The sequence below is a fragment of the Adiantum capillus-veneris genome, chromosome 27 (assembly GCF_014529385.1).
Source record: "Adiantum capillus-veneris isolate H3 chromosome 27, ASM1452938v2, whole genome shotgun sequence".
NCBI lineage: Eukaryota > Viridiplantae > Streptophyta > Polypodiopsida > Polypodiales > Pteridaceae > Adiantum > Adiantum capillus-veneris.
The window spans coordinates 85,624,797-85,642,856 of record NC_140957.1 but is presented as its reverse complement, the minus strand read 5'-3'; the positions used below and the strand labels follow the sequence as shown (position 1 = coordinate 85,642,856).

Sequence of the window (18,060 nt, the reverse complement as noted above, 5' to 3'; positions counted from 1 at the left end):
CGGCTATCATGTGCTCAATATCGTCGGCCGGCCGGAGTATATTCCTAGAATAAAGGAGCCGTCGTACGGCGGCCGTCCGGCCTCATGTGCTAACTCTCTCTCTCTCTCTCTCTCACACAGTCATTCATAATACATATATGACACATGGACAAGCTTAGCAAGTTTTTACAGTCGGGAGGCTAGAACTCCGCAATGCAGCGGCTAGCCAGATGATCCACCATTATTCTACAAAGCTTGGTGATCTATCTCGGCGAAATTCCTCAGATGAAGTGTCAAGTATTTGGATCTGTGTGCGATGTCGAAGAAAAGCGATCAACAGGTTTACCTTTCGTGCTCTAACTTACTGCATGTGGCCAACAAGCGCGACTCTCACTCAATCCCGCAGAAGCGTCGAAGCTCGCAGACAAAAACCCAGTAGATAGACTCCTAGCTTCTCGAACCCATCTCCTTAAAAAAACTTGAATCCTTCTGCTCCGAAGAATCTCACGTAATCCATCAACATTTTGAGGCTCGTCTGCAGGCAATGGCATGGCTCGGTAAGGTGTCGTTGGGAAACTTTGGTGACATTGCTGGAGCTGTCACAAAGATCAGTGAAAGTGTCAAAAACATCGAGAAAAACTTTGATTCTGTGCTTGGATTTGATGAGCGAGGCAAATCTAACGACGGTAATTTCTCAAGTGCGTTTGTGAGGTTGATCCCTGTTTGTTTGTTAGTAGGTGCTAATTCTCTCCCTCTTTTTTGACAGAAGCCCAGACTTCCAGCACTGAGAAACTGTCATTATTCGAACCTGTTTTTGCTTTTGTTGGCCAGAAAGAAGCATCAAAGGAAAGTGATGTAGCAGATCCAGAGGATACAATCTCAAGTCCTGCCAAAGATGAAACGTCGAGTCCTAGCAGAGACAACAATGTTACTCCTGATTCAGCTCAAGGCTCCAAGGGTGATATTGAATTTGAATCGGCTCAGGGACCCAAGGACGTTTTGGAAGATGGGCCAATAACACAGGATGGAACTTCCGAGTCTGAATCTAGAACTCCATTGGCTAATGAAGACATGGAAAACATGCGTGCATCAGCAACCGAGTCAACTCTTTTAGTGCAACAGGTAGAGAGCATTGAGGAGGGACCTGCTATTCAGGAGTCAGTTGAAACAGTTGATGGTGGCAGGAGTGCTGAAGCAATCATTGATGACGCTGAAAAAAAGGAAAAGAAGGGGCATGAAAGTAGTCATGACGGAGAAAGAGCTACTGGAGAAGTGGATAGCAGTAAAGCCATTAGCGATTTTACCTCTGGCACAGATATGCTTGTTACTGATGCTAAAATTTCAAACGAAAACCTTAGAGGTGATGCCACTGAGCAAGTTGACAAAGATGAGGTCTTGGCTGAGGTTTCTATAGAACACAATGTCTCTTCAACCTTAGTGTCACCTCAACCTGGGATTGAAGACAACAGTGTATACATCGCAACTCTGAAAGCACAGGTGAAATCGCTAGGGGAAGCATTGGAAGGAGCAGCTCATCAATCCAAGGTAACAATTCAGCTGACTAGAAATAGAATGGCATTGTCTCTCCTTGCTTCAAGCGATTTCAACAGAATATTGGTGTTTTTAGCTGCTGTAAGGGGAATAAGAGATTGATATGCCAATGGTTGCAGGCAAAGGCTGATGAGCTCTCAAGGCTTTCAATGGAGAATGATAGCCTTCGATATACACTTGAAAATATAAAGGTGATTTTTCGTTCAGTTGTTCATCACTACTAGGCTTTAGGAGAGTCTCATGCTGTTTTTCCTTAAAACGAAATAGGCGGGTTCTGTTCCTGGTATCATGAATGGTCATTTTGGCTGTGCATGGGACCAGAAAAACATTATAGCTGTTACACTTCTGTCATGCTGGAAGCGGTTCATCATACCCCCATGAACTGCTTTTTGGATTTGTAAAAGACAAACCCATGTGTTGACTGTGCCATCACGACCCCATTTTGGTTTGAGATTGCTGAGTATTTTGTGCCATTGCTTGTAACAGAAATCGAGTGATACTGAACTTGACAATTTAAAGGAGGAATTCCAGCAACGTTTAAATGCAGCTGAGCGCAAGGTGTGTTTTGTTTTATTTCAGTTTACAATCATTGTCCTTTTTTTGCCCAGCTTTCTTTACCATGCCCAATAAATGTGAAGGGTATGCACATCAGCCATGTAGTTCCGTATTTAGACTGCTATGTATTATGTAAGAACCTGTTCGGTACACAAAATTTTGCAATCCAATACAATCACGTCTTTGTAGCTGCTTTTTGGGTTTTGGTGGTTGATCGAGTCTGCCTTGTTTTAGGTGTATGCCTTGACAAAGGAAAGAGATATGTTAAGAAGAGAACAAGGCCGAAGGGATGCATCTGTACTCTTGAAAGAGAAAGATGAGATAATTAAGCAGGTGATGGCAGAAGGTAATCTTTTCCACATGGAGTGAAATTACATAGCTAATGATTTTTTGGCAATGGCTTGTAATGAAAGGTGGTGTTATTTAGCCACCCGTGTAGCAGCAGCAGGCAATACCAAGGAAAATTTAAACTGCGTACTTGGAGGCAGATGTATGTCTTATATTTGCACACATGTGCATGTGTGTGTGTAATACATGTTAATGCATGTATGTATTATATGTCCACATGCACATTATGTATGTATGTATGTTTTATACACACATCGTGCTTTTGAAGATAAAAAATGTACAAAGATGAGTAAGCTGAGCAATTTTATTCATAGACATGAAGGTTGCGGTTTTGATCATTCATGGGCGACGTGCGGTTTTGAAGTAGACTTGATCCTCACAAGAATGAAAATAAGGATAGCCTTGGGCTCATTATACATGAGTGGATTATTGGATACGAGATGGCAAAGTTATGAGGCAAGGGGGCAGGGAAATGGTAGAATCTCAGATTTACAAATGACACCTTGGGTGCTTAGGTGTGTGCCATGAGTTGTCATTTTTTCAAATATACCAGTTTCCTTGTTATTCAGTTTGTTTTGTGGTTTTTGCGTTTGACACACCTTGAAGCAGATTGTGTTGAAAATTGGATGCATATAGGTATGCCGTTGGTCGGTGAGGTTGGTTTTTCCTCTCTCACACATGCGCACCCCATGCTCTCAACATAAATTACAGATGACAGCCCCTTCTAGGACATTTAGGAAAAAGTCTAGTCTATCTCATCCATTGCATGAGAATCACAATGAGATTGTTGAAGAGAAGCACGAAAATATGCAGAGGTCAAAGTGGCATTTGCAAAATGCTCAATATCTGATATACTTATAAAGATTTGTTTGCATTTCCATCTGATAGACTTATAAAGATCTCAAAACTGGCCATGTTTTCTGACAGTTTTGAAAATTCAAAAGAACTCTCTGCCGATGAATAATAGAAAGCAGACACAAATCTGGCCATGTTTTCTGACAGTTTTGAAAATTCAAAAGAACTCGTTGCCGATGAATGACATCATCAGCTCCACACGTGTGTGTGTGTGGGTCCTGCTTTATTTTATTCTCTTGTGTCACTTGGGCCCCATCGGACGGGGTCCCATAAGTTGGTAGGAACTTCTTCTTCTTCGTCTTCTTATTCTTAGGGTTTAGCCCCCTCAGCTAGGATCTGCACAGTGGCTCCGTTCTTCAGTGGCTTGACATGTCAGCAGTCTGTGACATCCCCCCTTCTTGAAAGAAAGTAATCGTCTACGATAGACGATTACAACATATCTGCAAAACAACTCCAGTTAGCTCAAAAAATTCCGAGGGACAATCAGTTTGCTCTTTTTTTTTTTGTTGTTAAGGAGTTGGCTTCTCCTTTCGGCTCTTTTGTTAAGGAGTTGGCTTCTTCTGTCACGTGACACATCCAACCCTATGTGTCCGTGGACAAGCTACAGCACGACAAGGGTTCAATCAATCCAGTCAGTCCAGATTTAGGAGTGTTCTGGCACTTTTGTGAGTCTGTTCGCAGACTGTGCATGCCCGGGCACTTAGAGTAGATACATATCCTCCGGTTGCACACAACATGATCATAAGCATTCGCATCAGAATCCATTAGAATCCTTCAAGGGATTTTTCCAGTGCATTTAACCTATTTTCCCTACTTTTGACATTTTTCACTTATTTTAAGTGACTTTTGCTGGGAACTGAGTAGGGCAATTCGGGTAAGATAATATATAAGCAAACCTAGGCTAGCACTATATGGCAAAAGAGCAAGGAGAACACAGGCCACAGACAGCAGGTTCGCCCTCTCTCTCTCAAGTAGGACCTTTTCCCCCTTGGTGGCGTTTTTCCTCCAAGCAAGACCCCAGCACCCTAGCGTTTTCAGCACCCAGTAGCATCGCCATACCCCACAGCATGGACCAGCATTTTTGACAAGCAAAGCCAGCGTTTTGCAACAACAGCAACCAGCGTTTTTGGGCTGCCTCTACAGCGTTTTTTGAAGCACCAGATTCCAGCCGAACATAGCGTTCTTGGACAGCAGCACCGCATCAGTTTTCAGCCTGCATATTCAGCCCTAAAACAGCGTTTTCAGCCAGCAGACCTCAGCCTAAACCAGCGTTTTTGGCTTCATCAGATTTCAGCCCTTCGGCGTTTTTGGACAGCAGAGCAAGTACGCAGTTTTTCAGCCATAGAGTCGGTCTCGTCATCCCCATCGTCGACATCGACATAGCCTAGACTTGCATCAGTTCTCATTCATCCACTTGTACCAGTTTGTGCAATCAATAGTAGACCACTCTCGCCAACGAGAGTGGGGCCTTCGGAGGAGGGTTTACAACGTCTCTGGTGTCGTATTCTCTTCTCTCTCTCTCTCTCAGTCTCATGCACTTTCACACACAGTGTCCATTCACTTTGTTTGTGTCCATTGCACTCTCTCATTAAGAACGGAAGGCTCTCCCTTCCATAAGAACAAAAGGAACCTTGAGCACAGTTCGGAGCACTCATCTTGAGCAAAGTTCAAACATTCATTCCGCTGCACCTTACATCTTCTCTCGTCCATATCGAAATTCTGGATATTCCGGCGTAGTAAAATTAGCCATCACACCTAGATCGCACCGATCTTCCACGGGTGTCTTGATGCATTTAAATTACATACCCAGGCAATCTCATCCAATTAGGAATATTCAGTGGTTGGCACATCACAATGCAACACAAATGCTCACATATGCATGTTACAAGACATAGAAACATAAAGTCGTCGATGAACACTCCCCCCGCAAATAACCATCCAGGTCCGAGCCATGAGCTGTTTAACGACTCCGTCATCCCTCATTCCGCAAATAACCTAAAAAGGTCTGGGCCATGAGATATAGAGGCCTTTTACAACCAAACGGGCCCCAGACCGCAGCCTACGTCGCTGGGAGGTGCTGGGAGTAACGACTCTTAGATTTCTTAATACTTCCCCCGTAAATAACCATCAAGGTCTGGGCAATGAGTAACAACAACAATAACCCCCCTGTAAATAACCACAAGGGTCCGTGCTATGAGTAAAAAGAGCACTTTTCAAACATTCAATACTCCCCCCGCAAATAACCACAAGGGTCCAGGCCATGAGTATGAATGAGCAAGCATTCTCAAACATAATTTGTCACTACTCCACCCGGCAGTAAAATCAACAATCATTGAAACCAGTATTAAAATCAGAGTCAAACAGTTCAAAGCGGCACCAAGACAGGTTCAAAACAGATACCATCCATTTCAAACAAACTCCAAACAGGATCACCAAACAAGTTCTCAAACAGAACTTAAACTTAAAAAGCAATCTCGACATCAGTCGAGCTCGAAAAGTCGATTGACTTTCGATCCTGAAACCTACACCAAAAATTAGGGTTAGGTTCCTTCCATAAGGTTGTATCTGACCATAGCATGGTCCATCAGCTCTTGGACAGACAATGTTCCTTTGGCGGCGATGGTAGTCCCAAGATATAGCAATCACACTGGACCTCCAAGGTTATCAACTCGAGAAGAGACACCTACTGAGAGATGTCGAGAAATTTCAAATGATAATCTGCTAGGGTTTCCATCGCAAGCATTTCAGGATACTCCACTCTGCCAGAAGTTGCACTCAGAAGGAAGATGTCAGAAACCATATAACTTCAGACAAAAATTTTCTTGAAAGCTTGCGAGTCCTTGGAGTGTGCGGCTTGGTAGCTATAGGCATCAACATTTGCATGGCATTGCTTTTGAGAAAAACAGTGACTCGAAACAAATCTTGGATCCTTGTCTTGCAAGTGATCTTTTTGGCTTATGCCCTGTAAGACATGAGCGATGAAGTAAGGGTGGGAGTAGCTAATAAGTCCGGGGTCGGGCCCCGAAGATACTTCAAATCAAATTTCAGTAGCTCTAGTTTGCTCTGTCTCCTCTTTTGTAGGACCGGTATGCTTTTAGAAAAGCACACGCCTGATGCTCTGATACCACTGTCACAAGACGGACACCACGTGCCAATAGAAAAGAACAGAATAAACAGATTTTTAGCACTTCAATAACAACTGAATTGAAAGAGAAAGAGAGCACACGCGACACGGAGTGGCGAAATTTCACCCCAGAGAGTATCGGCTCCAACCTTTGCGCCCCTTTCGGTATTTCTTTATATTGCATCAACATAGTACAAGCCGGTACTCCACGCTCTGCACCTTCTCCCAGAAGAGTGCTAGAGAATGAGCCCTAGCCTCATATTTGAAGGTCCTAGGCCCAAAAGCAGTTTACATGAAAAGGGATGTAACTAAGTCAGACTTTGTAAATAATTAATTTATTTACGAGAAAAGAATTATCTAGTTAGTTGTGTGCACATCAGAATAGATTTAGCAGTTCTGGGGCCTCAGGTGCGCCCAAGTTTGGCCAGTGCACCTCATGGAGACCCGAGTAGAAAATACCCTGAAGGCCTAGCGATTGGGAAATCGGGTCTTCATGAAGGGGTAGATAGTAGCCTCAGATTTCAGGCTCAGAAAATATTGCGCGCTAGTGCAAGCATAGGAATGAGATGGTTCTTAGACTATTAACCCTAAGGCCTGATTATTTTACGGCCTTATGATAAGTTAGTTAAAAGTATTCTTAAATGATTTGTGCTGGACCAAATGGCTGGACAAGTGCGAACAGGTAATGCCAGAGCATTGCTGGCACGGCAATGCGCTAGGAAGCAGCTAACGATTACATTTGTTGCATCTATGTGTGCAGTTGTGCACTTAATTGCACATTTCATTAACTAGCATAGGATTTTTAAAGTCAAAAGTTGAATGGTTTTTAAATTTTAAAGTAAGTGTGCCACTTGGCACACTTTCCCATGCAATCTCTCTCTCTCTCTCTCTCACTCCCTCTCTTCATGCTAGCGCCCCCTCTTCTGGGAGGCTATAAGAGAGCAGTCCCTCCCCCTCTTGCCAGGTTGGCAGTGCACTACCCCCCCGCCCCCAAGTTGACCATCCTCTACGCAGTGAAGCTCTCCATTGAAGCTTGAGAGCAGCACCTTGTGGTGTATGTGGAGCCTCTGAGCACCCATCACCTAGAACAAGGCCTCTCATGGTTGCTTGCAGCTTTTGGGAGAAGTTTCATCGCGTAAAGTAGTAGAAAACTCTATTTCTCCCTTGTCTAGCTGCTGCAAATTCCCTGTTTTCAGCTCCTAATCACTTGTATTAGGGTGAATTTCAGCAAAGTCTTAATAGAATCTCATTCCCCACTACCTACTCTACACATACACCAAGTTTGGAGCATTTCCATCGCGAAAAGGACCTCCAATTTGGCATTGGAACTCGCTTAGGTAACAATTTCTGGTTGTGTGCAGAAAATTACAGCAAGCGTGTGTGTGTGTGTGTGTTTTGCATGTTTCTGTGGTTGGTTAATTGCAGGAATGATTACGTCCAAAGTGGCACAGTTAGCGGAAGATAGACCCTCATTCGTGAGAGCTTCCGATGAGTTTTGTGGAAGGTAGACTCTCCCCTACGAGAGCTTCCCAAAATTTCGCAGAAGAGGATAGATCCTCTCAGTAGTCAGAGAGTAGTTCTTCTACTCTCTCTCTCAATCAGAAGCAAAAAAAGGCCAAGAAAGAATAGAGGACGGGCTTTCGCCCCGTTCCTGTGCTTGTAAAGATTCTCCCTTAGTAATAAAGATATTCTCTTTATGGGGGGGACCAGCCGGTCCCCAATGAAGTGTCAAGCTTTCTCTCTCTCTCTCTCTCTCTAATTCTCTTGAGTATTTGAAGTGCAATTAAACGTCAGTTTACGCTTCCGTATTTTTGTGACAGCCTTACACTCAAAAGCAACTGGTCCAAAAGTGCCAAAAATCTGGTAGCATGTTTTGTGGAAATCCATACAACTGCCACGTCAGCAGCGCAAAATCGGGAAATCCGTACAGTTCTGCCATGTCAGCACAGCCAGCGTAAAATTCGCAAATTCGTACAATTCTGCTACATCATCAGCTCCACACGTGTGTGTGTGTTGGTCCTGCTTTATTTTATTCTCTTGTGTAACTTGGGCCCCATCGGACGGGGTCCCATAAGTTGGTAGGAACTTCTTCTTCTTCGTCTGCTTATTCTTAGGGTTTGGGCCCCTCAGCCGAGAGCTGCACAGTGGCTCCGTTCTTCAGTGGCTTGACACTTCAGCAGTTTGTGACAAAGAAAGTTAGTTTGATTTCAACTTAAAAGGTGAACCACATGATAGGTCTCTATTTTCAAGTTTCTGGGGTCTAGGTCTTTTCGCCGTAATAAGATACTGATTAACGTTTAAAGCTGATATGTGTAAAGGGGGGGCAGTTATTTAGCGTACTTTGGTGTTTAAATCTTGTAGGAGAAGAATTATCCAAAAAACAAGCAGCACAAGAAGCTCAGATGAGGAAACTACGTGCTCAGGTGATTATATTTGCAGTTTGCTGCTTCTTATTTCACGGAGGCATTTGGTACTTCTATTGCTTGATCTTTCATCCTACTTTTGGTGGTTGGCTGAAGTGTCCAGATACGGGAATTAGAGGAAGAGAAACAGCGCCTTAAGTCCAAGCTTCAGGTTCAAATACACAAATTTAGGCACTTATAAATTCAAGGTCTTTTAAGTGTTATCACCTCGCGATGTATCTTGATCCAGGATGTTAGTCTGGTCAATGCAGGTAGAGGAGGCTACAGTGGAGAGTTTACGAAAAGACAAAGCAGCTACTGAGAAAGCATTGCAAGACGCTGTTGAGCGGACTCAAGTAGAGCTAGCTGTACAGAAGGAATTTTACACTAAAGCTCTAAATGAGGCAAAGGAAGCAGAAGCTAGGGCTGAAGTTCGAGCTGATGCTGAGGCAAAGTTGGAGCTTGAGAATAGATTGCGTGAAGCAGGTGACAGAGAGGCTGCACTCCTACAGAATCTTGAAGAGCTTCGCCAGGCGTTAAGCCGAGCAGCACAGCAGGCAAGAAAGTTCACCTTCGAGGACAATTAACTCCTTGATTATGTGTTGTTGATCGAAGTGGCCCTATTTTGTTTCGGTTCACAGGCCATTTCTAGGGAGGACATGCTACGGAGGGATGTAGAAGATCTTGAAAAGCGTTGTCAAGTATTTCCACTTGCTGGTCCAATCGCATTTCATTGTGTTTGGTACATAAAATCGCAAATAATATACGCAACAACGGGTATTTTGTGCAGGCTGCCGAGTTGCGATATGAAGAGCTTGTAGCAAGCGTACCAGAATCAACAAGACCCTTGCTACGACAAATAGAAGCAATGAGGGTTTGGAATCACCCAAGACCTTTTTTTAACGAGCTTCTTCAGCTTTGGCATTTGTTCTCAGTAATTCGTTCTGCAACTTGTCTATCAAAACAGGAAACTATGTCAGTGCGTGCGGAAGCATGGAGTGGTGTTGAGCGCTCTTTGAATGCCCGGCTGCAAGTAAATATTGGAGCTCTCTGTTTTATAGCAGGACATGACTTCTTGTCTTATTGTGATTTCTCTTGTTGTTTTAAGGAAGCAGAAGCAAAGGCTGCAGCTTCACAAGAAAGAGAGCGAGCTGTCAATGAGCGGCTTACCCAGACGTTGTCTAGGATGGCTGTCCTAGAGGCTCAGGTTTTCTACCAATCAATCATTCTGTACAAGTGTTGCGAGTGCTTCATGTCCATCTAAGTTCATGACATCTGCTTCTGTTTATTTATGCATCAAGGTTTCATGTCTGAAAGCTGAGCAAGCACAGCTTACACGATCATTAGAAAAAGAGCGTCAAAGGGCTTCTGAGAATAGGCAGGAGTATCTTGCGGCATTAGAAGCAGCTGCAACACACGAGGGCCATGCAAAGCAACTTGAGGAAGATTTGAAGGAGCTTCGAAGTAGATTCAAGCGGGAACTCGCTGAAGAAAGGACTTTGCGTGAGCTTCTACAGCAAGTAGGAATGCCTGCTTTTTTCAGTGCTATTTATTGACGAATGCAGCTTAGTTTGGGTTTTGTGGCTTTTGAATATCTATCTAAATTGAAGAGGGCTACTAGATATTTGACTTTGCATGATCAGCGATGTTTTGTGCTACTTGTTTCTTTACTAAACGAATTTGGCATTTCAGGAGGTAGATCGAGAAAAGCAAAAAATGGTCAAACAGGAAGGAGTCCTTGAGAATGGAAACTGGCCTGCCTCAAACAAAGCAAACGTATCACATGCTCAAACTCCAACAGAAACCAGTGAGCCTGCTGCTTTTTCCTTGTAAAATGCAACTTACATGGGCAGTAAATATACCATCGGCAGTAAATATACCATACTTATTACACATATTTGCAGATACAAACAGGAGTTTGAGGCGGTTTTCAAGTGGTTCTAATGGGAGTTTAGAGGAAAGTTTCTTCCTGCAAGCTTCTTTAGATCCCACTGCAGATCAGGTTGTGAGTAGTCGAAGAAACAGCAGCTCAGGGTTACCATTGATATCTGCAAGAGGCTCATCTGTTGAGCAGTTCGAGACCTTCCTTTCCCAGAAAGAGGGTGAAATTGCCTCATACACGTCACGATTGGTACGAAAATGTGATGTCATCATAATACAGACTGTTCTCTCTGCTGCTAATTAGCAAAGTTTTATCCGTTGAATGTGATAAGAATGTTAGCAAGGACTTACTGAAAAATTTAGTGGAATCAGTGAGCTACACACGTATGTTGAAAGAGAGAGTAATAACCTCACTTTTTTTGTAGGCATCATTGGAATCAACCCGCAATGCCTTAGCTGAGGAGCTTGTAAAGGCTACAACAGAGGTTAGCTGCTGACTCCGTTTTAGCTTTTAAGTGGGGGCACTTGTGGATTATGTCTGAATCACTGGCATGATTGCAGTGCGAGAAGTTCCGTGCAGAAGCTGCTTCTTTGTCAGGCCTTCGCTCTGAACTGGATGCCTTACGCCGCAGACATGCTTCAGCTTTAGAGCTCATGGGTGAACGTGATGAGCAGGTTTGTGCCACACTCAAATGTTCATGGAGGAAGGGGAGGGGTCAATGTTTGTGATTGGCTCTTTCCCACTCTCTGAGCCCTTCGTATCTTGTTTTTCCCTTTTTACGATAATTCTACATCCACTCTCAATATTTCACATATGTTCATGGTATCTCTTCCACTGCCTTTGCAGGTTGAAGAGTTGAAAGCTGATCTTTCTGATGTCAAACAAATGTACAGGGAGCAGATTGATATGCTTGTAAATCAGGTAATTGTCGATAACAGGCTAGTTAGAAATGACCAATGACATCTGGTTGTTCACTCTTCTGTTGGGTACCAACTTTCGCAGATTGAACAGCTTAGTGCCTCAATTGGCAGCCGATGAGAGACAGTAGAGATGCCTGACTCTGGAACAGCTGAGGGCCTTTACAGAAGGTGGATGAAACATGGAGAGCATCAGTTGGCATGCTGAAGTCCCTTCCCATATTCGCTGCCATGTGTAGGGAAGCCAAAGACAGATTTTGCCGTATATGAATTGTTTTTCTGGGTCCATCCTAAGTGGGGTAAGGCGAGAAGCGGTGGTCCTGAGATGTTTTGGAGAGCTTTTACTAAAAATGTTCCCAACAAAGGCGAGCATTTAATGAGCAAGGCTTTCTTTCTTTCTTTGAACTACTTTGAAAGGGGGACAGAGATTGGCTTGTACCTATTCATGTCCTTTTTAAATTCTACCATGTAAAATTCCCTTCTCAAGTGAATAAAAAGTAGTTCTTTAGCTTCATACCCATTAAAAGCTGATCACCATTCAATTAGCAGCTGGCTATGTTCAGTGTTTGAATTGCTCAAAATGACATGGGTTGGCATTAGCCAGCAAATGACTGCAGAGAGGTTTTGCCAGCATTTTTGTAAAGTATCCAGTCTTCTGTCTTGTGGTAACTAATGGTAGTATGAGCAATTTCCAAGTTTTCTCTCCCTTAGCTGCTTTTCTTGTACTGTGATGCAAGGGGTCTACAAAAGTGGCTATGACTTATTTAGTAGTCCTGTTGATTCTCTTTGTCAAACCGTTGGTTTGAGGGTGGTAAGGGGAGGTAAGTGGCTATTGAATTTCCAAGGCTTTTGTGATTATTTTTAGGACCTCACCCTGATTTGCTCAAATTCCCAAAGATTTTGTGAGTATTTGTAAGACCTCGCCCTGATTTGCTCAAAACTGCTCTTGTCGACACAGGCACTTTCAAGCTTTGATAGAGGAGCCATTCTTCATAAGTTTTATGAGTTTGTTGACATCTTTAAGAATTGATGATGAGCATTTATGTTAATCCTAGGAGAGCTTTGATGTTTTGTCTCTCCATGGCCTCTCCACTTTGTATTGAGGTTGCCCATGTTGACACGGTCAATTTCAAGCATTAAAAAAGTTTAAGCTTCATGAACCAAATTATCTTTCCATAACTACTTGTGCTCCATGGTTAAAATTGTGTTGGGTTACGAAAAATTTGGCAAGATTCAAAGGCTGTGGCCTTTCCACTTCTCTCCAAAACTGCCCGTGTCGATACAATCATCATCAAGCATAGAAAAAAGTTTTAGATTTTTATGTTTTGTGATGTAGATAACCTTTCCCTAATTGCCCATGTTGACACGCACAGTTTCAAGCAGTTAATTTTGATCAATTGTGGAACTAAAGTCTATCAATTTATAGTAAATGTTTGTCAAATTCTAAGAATTTAAGAGTTTTTCTTTACTAGAGCACGATCAGCTTGCAGTAGGGGTAAAGCAAAGATAAATGCCCATGTCACGCCAAAGTCTAGTGATCTGTTGCTGCATCCAATACTTCCACTTCAGAGTAGGAAGTTACCCCCAAGAAGACATGGCACTCGAGTCCTTGCATGATGTAGACTTAGTTCCATATGAAGCTATTATATCCATGGTGGTGGTTTCATATGTTGCAAGGCCCAAGGTCGAGCAAGAAATTGATGTGGGTGTAGAAAACAAACTTTTAATGTGGACATGACAAGATATTCTTCAAAATACTAGAGGAAGAGGCATTTATTGTCTCCATATTAACATGTCAAAAGGAGGAGACTCTTGCTACACGTATGCTTCAAGGCTAATGTGCTTGATTTTTTTTGTGTTTGATGTCCATGTGTATGATCTTGTTTTTCTAATATCTAGATGACATAAAAAAAAGAATGGGATGACCATTGGAAAGAAATCAATGAGAAGTTTGAAAAGGAATTAGCAAATAGATCAAATTTGAAATCTATGGCGAATGAGATGCTATATGTATGGGAAGGCAACTGTAGGACTGTTGCTTGGATTACTGTCATTAGAGAGCGCTTCTCGCCCGACAATCAAGGAAAATCATTGTAGAGTTCTATGCACAACCATTGTTCCTTGAAAGGTCTCAAATATTGCACTTCTTTGAAGGTTACACCAATTGAATTTGTAAGTTTGACATGGTTTTATGTTTGTATGCTTGGATCATGATATGCGTCTTATAATGTTCTCTTCTCTCAATTTCTTTATAGCATGAATACTTATGCACTTGCTACAACACATTTTCCGGATGAGTTGGTGGTCTATCATAATATCTGCAAAGCTGGCCACAAAGAATACTTAGAAGGATTGCTAGAAACAAATAAAAAAATCATCCTAATGATTAGGAAGAAGTCAATAAAAGGAATTGAGCCATGGTGGCCATTGACTAGACACTATTTGGAAATGTTGCTTTACGATGTAAGTTTCTTGCTTATGTGTATTGTGGTTCAATAAAATATATCCATATGTTTTAATGTGCAAGATATTATTGGGGCTTTGCCATGAACCAGGTGCAATGAAAAAGAGTTTCATTCACGGATGCACCCACTCAGTCGATCACTTTGTGATGAAGAGCTCAAAAAGGAAGAGGAGAAGGTCATGAATGACCTCTCTGACATGTACATGGATATAGTTGGCAAGGTCCAATGCAAGCTCTATCCATTTTGGATTGCATATTTGTGTTTGGTTTTTGTTGAAGTCAACATTTCATTTGTTTATGCATCAGAGGTTTCGATGGCTCACCCTAGCATTGGTGGAGGGTTAGAGCTACATTGTTGTAACTCTTGATTATATAGTTGTGGTAGTTGGTTTCAGAGTAGGCATTTTCCTTCCATCTTGGATATCTATCCATGACAACCTTATACGAGCTTGCTATGAGGGGGTTTGTTGTACTCATGGTGGGAGGCATGTCCCATGGGCTACAAACTTCATCCTCCTCAACTTGGCATTCAGTGGACCACACTACCTCAAGCGCTGTGAAGATTTAGGATATTTGCACTGAGGAGCATGTTTGATTTGGCCTTCACCTTGCATATTCTATAATGGATGACTTCGATTGGTTGCTTGTTATGGCATCTGTGGTTGGTGAGCATATTCAATGCTTGTATGCTGGTATTTATCTCTAACGCTACAAGTTCTAAAGTGTTTTTTTCAAATTAAATATAGGAGGTAGGATTGGATGACTCAAGAGAGTTTGTCGGGCTTCACAATTGATAGTGGATTGTCGCATCATAGTACTACATCACTATGTTTATGCTCCATTGAAAGTGTTGGAGGTCTCTCTAAGGTATTTCTTAGCTTTAATTTCTTTAAAATAATGACTTTTCAAATTGTTCGTGTTCGCTCAAATTTTAATTCACTCAAAAAATCTCGCTCGCCGTACGGTAGGACTCCTTTGAAAGCTAACATAAATATCAAAATTAGATAGGTGGCATTGTGCTAAACCTAGGTTTTAAAGGCATTGAAATTCTTTTGAGCAAGAAAAAAAAAAGAAAAAAGAAAAAGGAATAACAATTTTCTTTTAAATTGAAGTTCTATTTTTCCTCTCGTGACGATTTAGATACTAAAGTTTTCATCCTTTATGGATTTGTAGTGCATTCGTATGGAGCTGGGCTATTGTTATGGTTGTGGATTTTTATAGATTTTTATGCTTGATTGTTTGTTCAATCTACTTGTGGCCATTTGAACAGTTCTTTTTTTGCACAAGTTAGTTATCTCAAGTGTAGTTGTGTATTGCAAGTTCAAAATCTTATCCTTTGACTCTATATGACACCTTATCTTCTTCATATGCCTTGCTCCCATGCATTATGTCGTAAAGAGATGCACAAATTTCAAATTTTCTAACAGAAGAAGTCTATTTTTAATTTAATTTATTTTTGCCATGCAATTGTGAGTGGAGGTTTTAAGTTAATGCGCTTAAATGTTTTTAAGACTCCATGATTAGCAAACTTGCAAAATTAAAAATCCCTTCAAAACATTTCATGTGCATGAGTGAAGGGTGAGTTTAGGAAGTGAAAAGACAGTGGAGGTGGAAAGTCAAAAGACTTTTTGTGTGCATACAAATAGAGACGATCGAATGCACCTTATATGTTTGTGTTTTTCTTTTCAATTTTCTTTCCCCAAGCGTTTTCAAAGCCATCAGAGGCATTAGGAAAGCCTTTTATTTATTTTTAGAGCCATTAGGAAAGCCTTTTATTTTCCAACTATGTAAAACATGTTTTTTCAATCTTATTGAGAGGAATCAACAAAGATTCCTGGAAGAAGGAAAAGCCAAGGCTTGCCAGGTGGTGTGCCTGGAGGAAGGGGACACAAACACTGATAGATGACATATAATGTAAGCGAGGTGTGCAAGTGCATAACATAAGTGGGTAGTCATGAGTAACATAAATGGGCCATAGAAAACGCCATGACAAGAGCTTTCTGATGACATTGACGTTTTTTTTAAAGAAAATAGAAAATTTGAAATATTGAGGTAAAGAAAGATATAATGCACCCTCAGGTAGGGGGAGGATAGCCCCAAAAAAGAAAGGTTAACTCATATACAACATGTCTTTTATCCTGAGCCTAATACCAGAATAATCTTAGCTCACCATTGCTGCCATCTTAATGACTTACAAAGGTCAAGAAGTCCAAAGCTTTTGTAGTTTCTTTACATAGCATATGGGATGCTTTCCTTAGGTCAAGGTGGAGAGCGTAGGGGTGTTGTATACAACAACATTTTTGTTTAACCAGGTAAACCATAAAATGATCCCTCAAACATCTAAGCCTTTACAGTTTTCCAATAGGAAATCTTTAGCTTCTATAGGTTTGGATCCTGCAGGGTGTTCCAAACATTTGTACTCTGACCAGGCTTGTCCTGCTATCCAGACAAGTAAAACATAAAGTGAGGGGTATCCTCTATGTATTGCTTGCACCTAAAGCACTTCCCATCGTTGACTCCTATCTTGAGAGCTTTGGAACCACAACAAACAACGTGATGCATTATTAGCCAGAGGAGGGTATTGTGCTTGTTTGCTATGGGATAAGCCCAAATGTTTGCTATGGGATAAGCCCAAATGCACTTAAATGTATATATTAGCCAGAGGAGGGTATTGTGCTTGTTTGCTATGGGATAAGCCCAAATTCACTTAAATGTAAATGTCCATTAATAGCAACTCCATTGCTGTTTTTCCTTGCTGTTGAGAATTTTCTTTAGTCCTTCATCTACCCCATCTTTAGGCATGTACTGCTAATATATTTGGCTAGCAATCTTTAAAAGTTCTGCTTTGTGACTGTCACCCCTTGGAGGAGGATGCAACAGCTTAGCCAAAACAACATGAAGTCTATCTAAACACCAACTAGCATCTCGTTGATTCAAATCGTACTGGGATTGGATGGTGATCTCATCCTCGATAGTGAGACCTTGAAAGAGATCACCCCATGTATGTATTCCAGCCTTGTGAATTTTCTGGGCTTTTCTGGATAAAGGAAGCTTGCAAAAATCTAAAACACACCCATACCAAGATGAATCTTGAAGGCAACAATAAAGGTTAGCCATAAACTTTAGATTATGCTTCCATTGATTCCTTATGTCTTTCCAGGATGCGTAGAACTTGCACATGAGTTTATATCCATTAGGGGTGGTTAATTGAAGTTAAAATTATATCTCTTAAGGATAGGGTTGCCCAAGCCTTGCACTATTTGAGCTTGAATTTTTTCAGGTGTCTTTTTAGAAGTAGAATCCAAAAGTCCTCTGAATCCAAACTCCTCAAAACCCATTTTCTTACCAACCTTGTGGAAATCCTGCACAAATTAGAATGAGCCCCAATCCTGCCTTGGATTTAAGAAGACAACATATGTCCAAGCCACGTTGGGGGGGCTTGGATGCTCTAGATCTCCACCCCTCCAAAAGGATTTGAACATAGCAAATGATTTTTGCAATTGATACTTTGATGATTGCCAACAAGAAAAAAAATATATTCATGAAGGCATAATATAGTGATTAAATACAAAAGCTCTGCTGGATAGAGAAGGTTGATATGATTTTCATCTAAAATATTTTTGTTTAGTCCTATTAAGATTCCATTCTCATCTCTGTTTGAAGGTGGCTCTAAAACCCATAGGAATCCCCAATAGTCAGAAGATATGTCCATCCTCGATTTGAGGACATTTTGCTTCAGTGAAAATAGTGGGAGTTGTACTGTACTAGAAGAAGCCTTGAACCTTGTTTTGGAGTGAGTGATGACTGAACCACTCGCTTCATAGAAAGTGTTAAGGCATGCCCAGAAAGATTCCACTATTTGTTCATTATTGTGCACTAAAGCATTAGTGTCATTAGCAAACTATTGTAAGCACAGTTTTTTGTTGGCCCCATGGATATCTATCGCTTTCAACTTACCTGATACAATGGCATCTTTCATAAGG

The 18,060-nt window shown here is 41.6% G+C and overlaps 1 protein-coding gene across 1 annotated transcript; it reads left to right on the top strand.

Moving 5' to 3' along the window:
- Window positions 1-145: 145 nt before the first annotated feature.
- GC5 (golgin Putative 5) lies at window positions 146-12,127 on the top strand. Its single transcript, XM_086503813.1, has 19 exons — window positions 146-665; window positions 746-1,524; window positions 1,650-1,721; window positions 2,017-2,088; window positions 2,320-2,431; window positions 8,774-8,835; window positions 8,939-8,986; window positions 9,087-9,371; window positions 9,456-9,515; window positions 9,605-9,688; window positions 9,782-9,847; window positions 9,923-10,021; window positions 10,116-10,334; window positions 10,507-10,621; window positions 10,719-10,945; window positions 11,121-11,180; window positions 11,257-11,370; window positions 11,543-11,617; window positions 11,699-12,127. Exons 1-19 carry the CDS (start codon window positions 524-526, stop codon window positions 11,732-11,734), a joined length of 2,727 nt encoding a protein of 908 aa, XP_086359939.1. The 5' UTR covers window positions 146-523; the 3' UTR covers window positions 11,735-12,127.
- The last annotated feature ends 5,933 nt before the right edge of the window (window positions 12,128-18,060 follow it).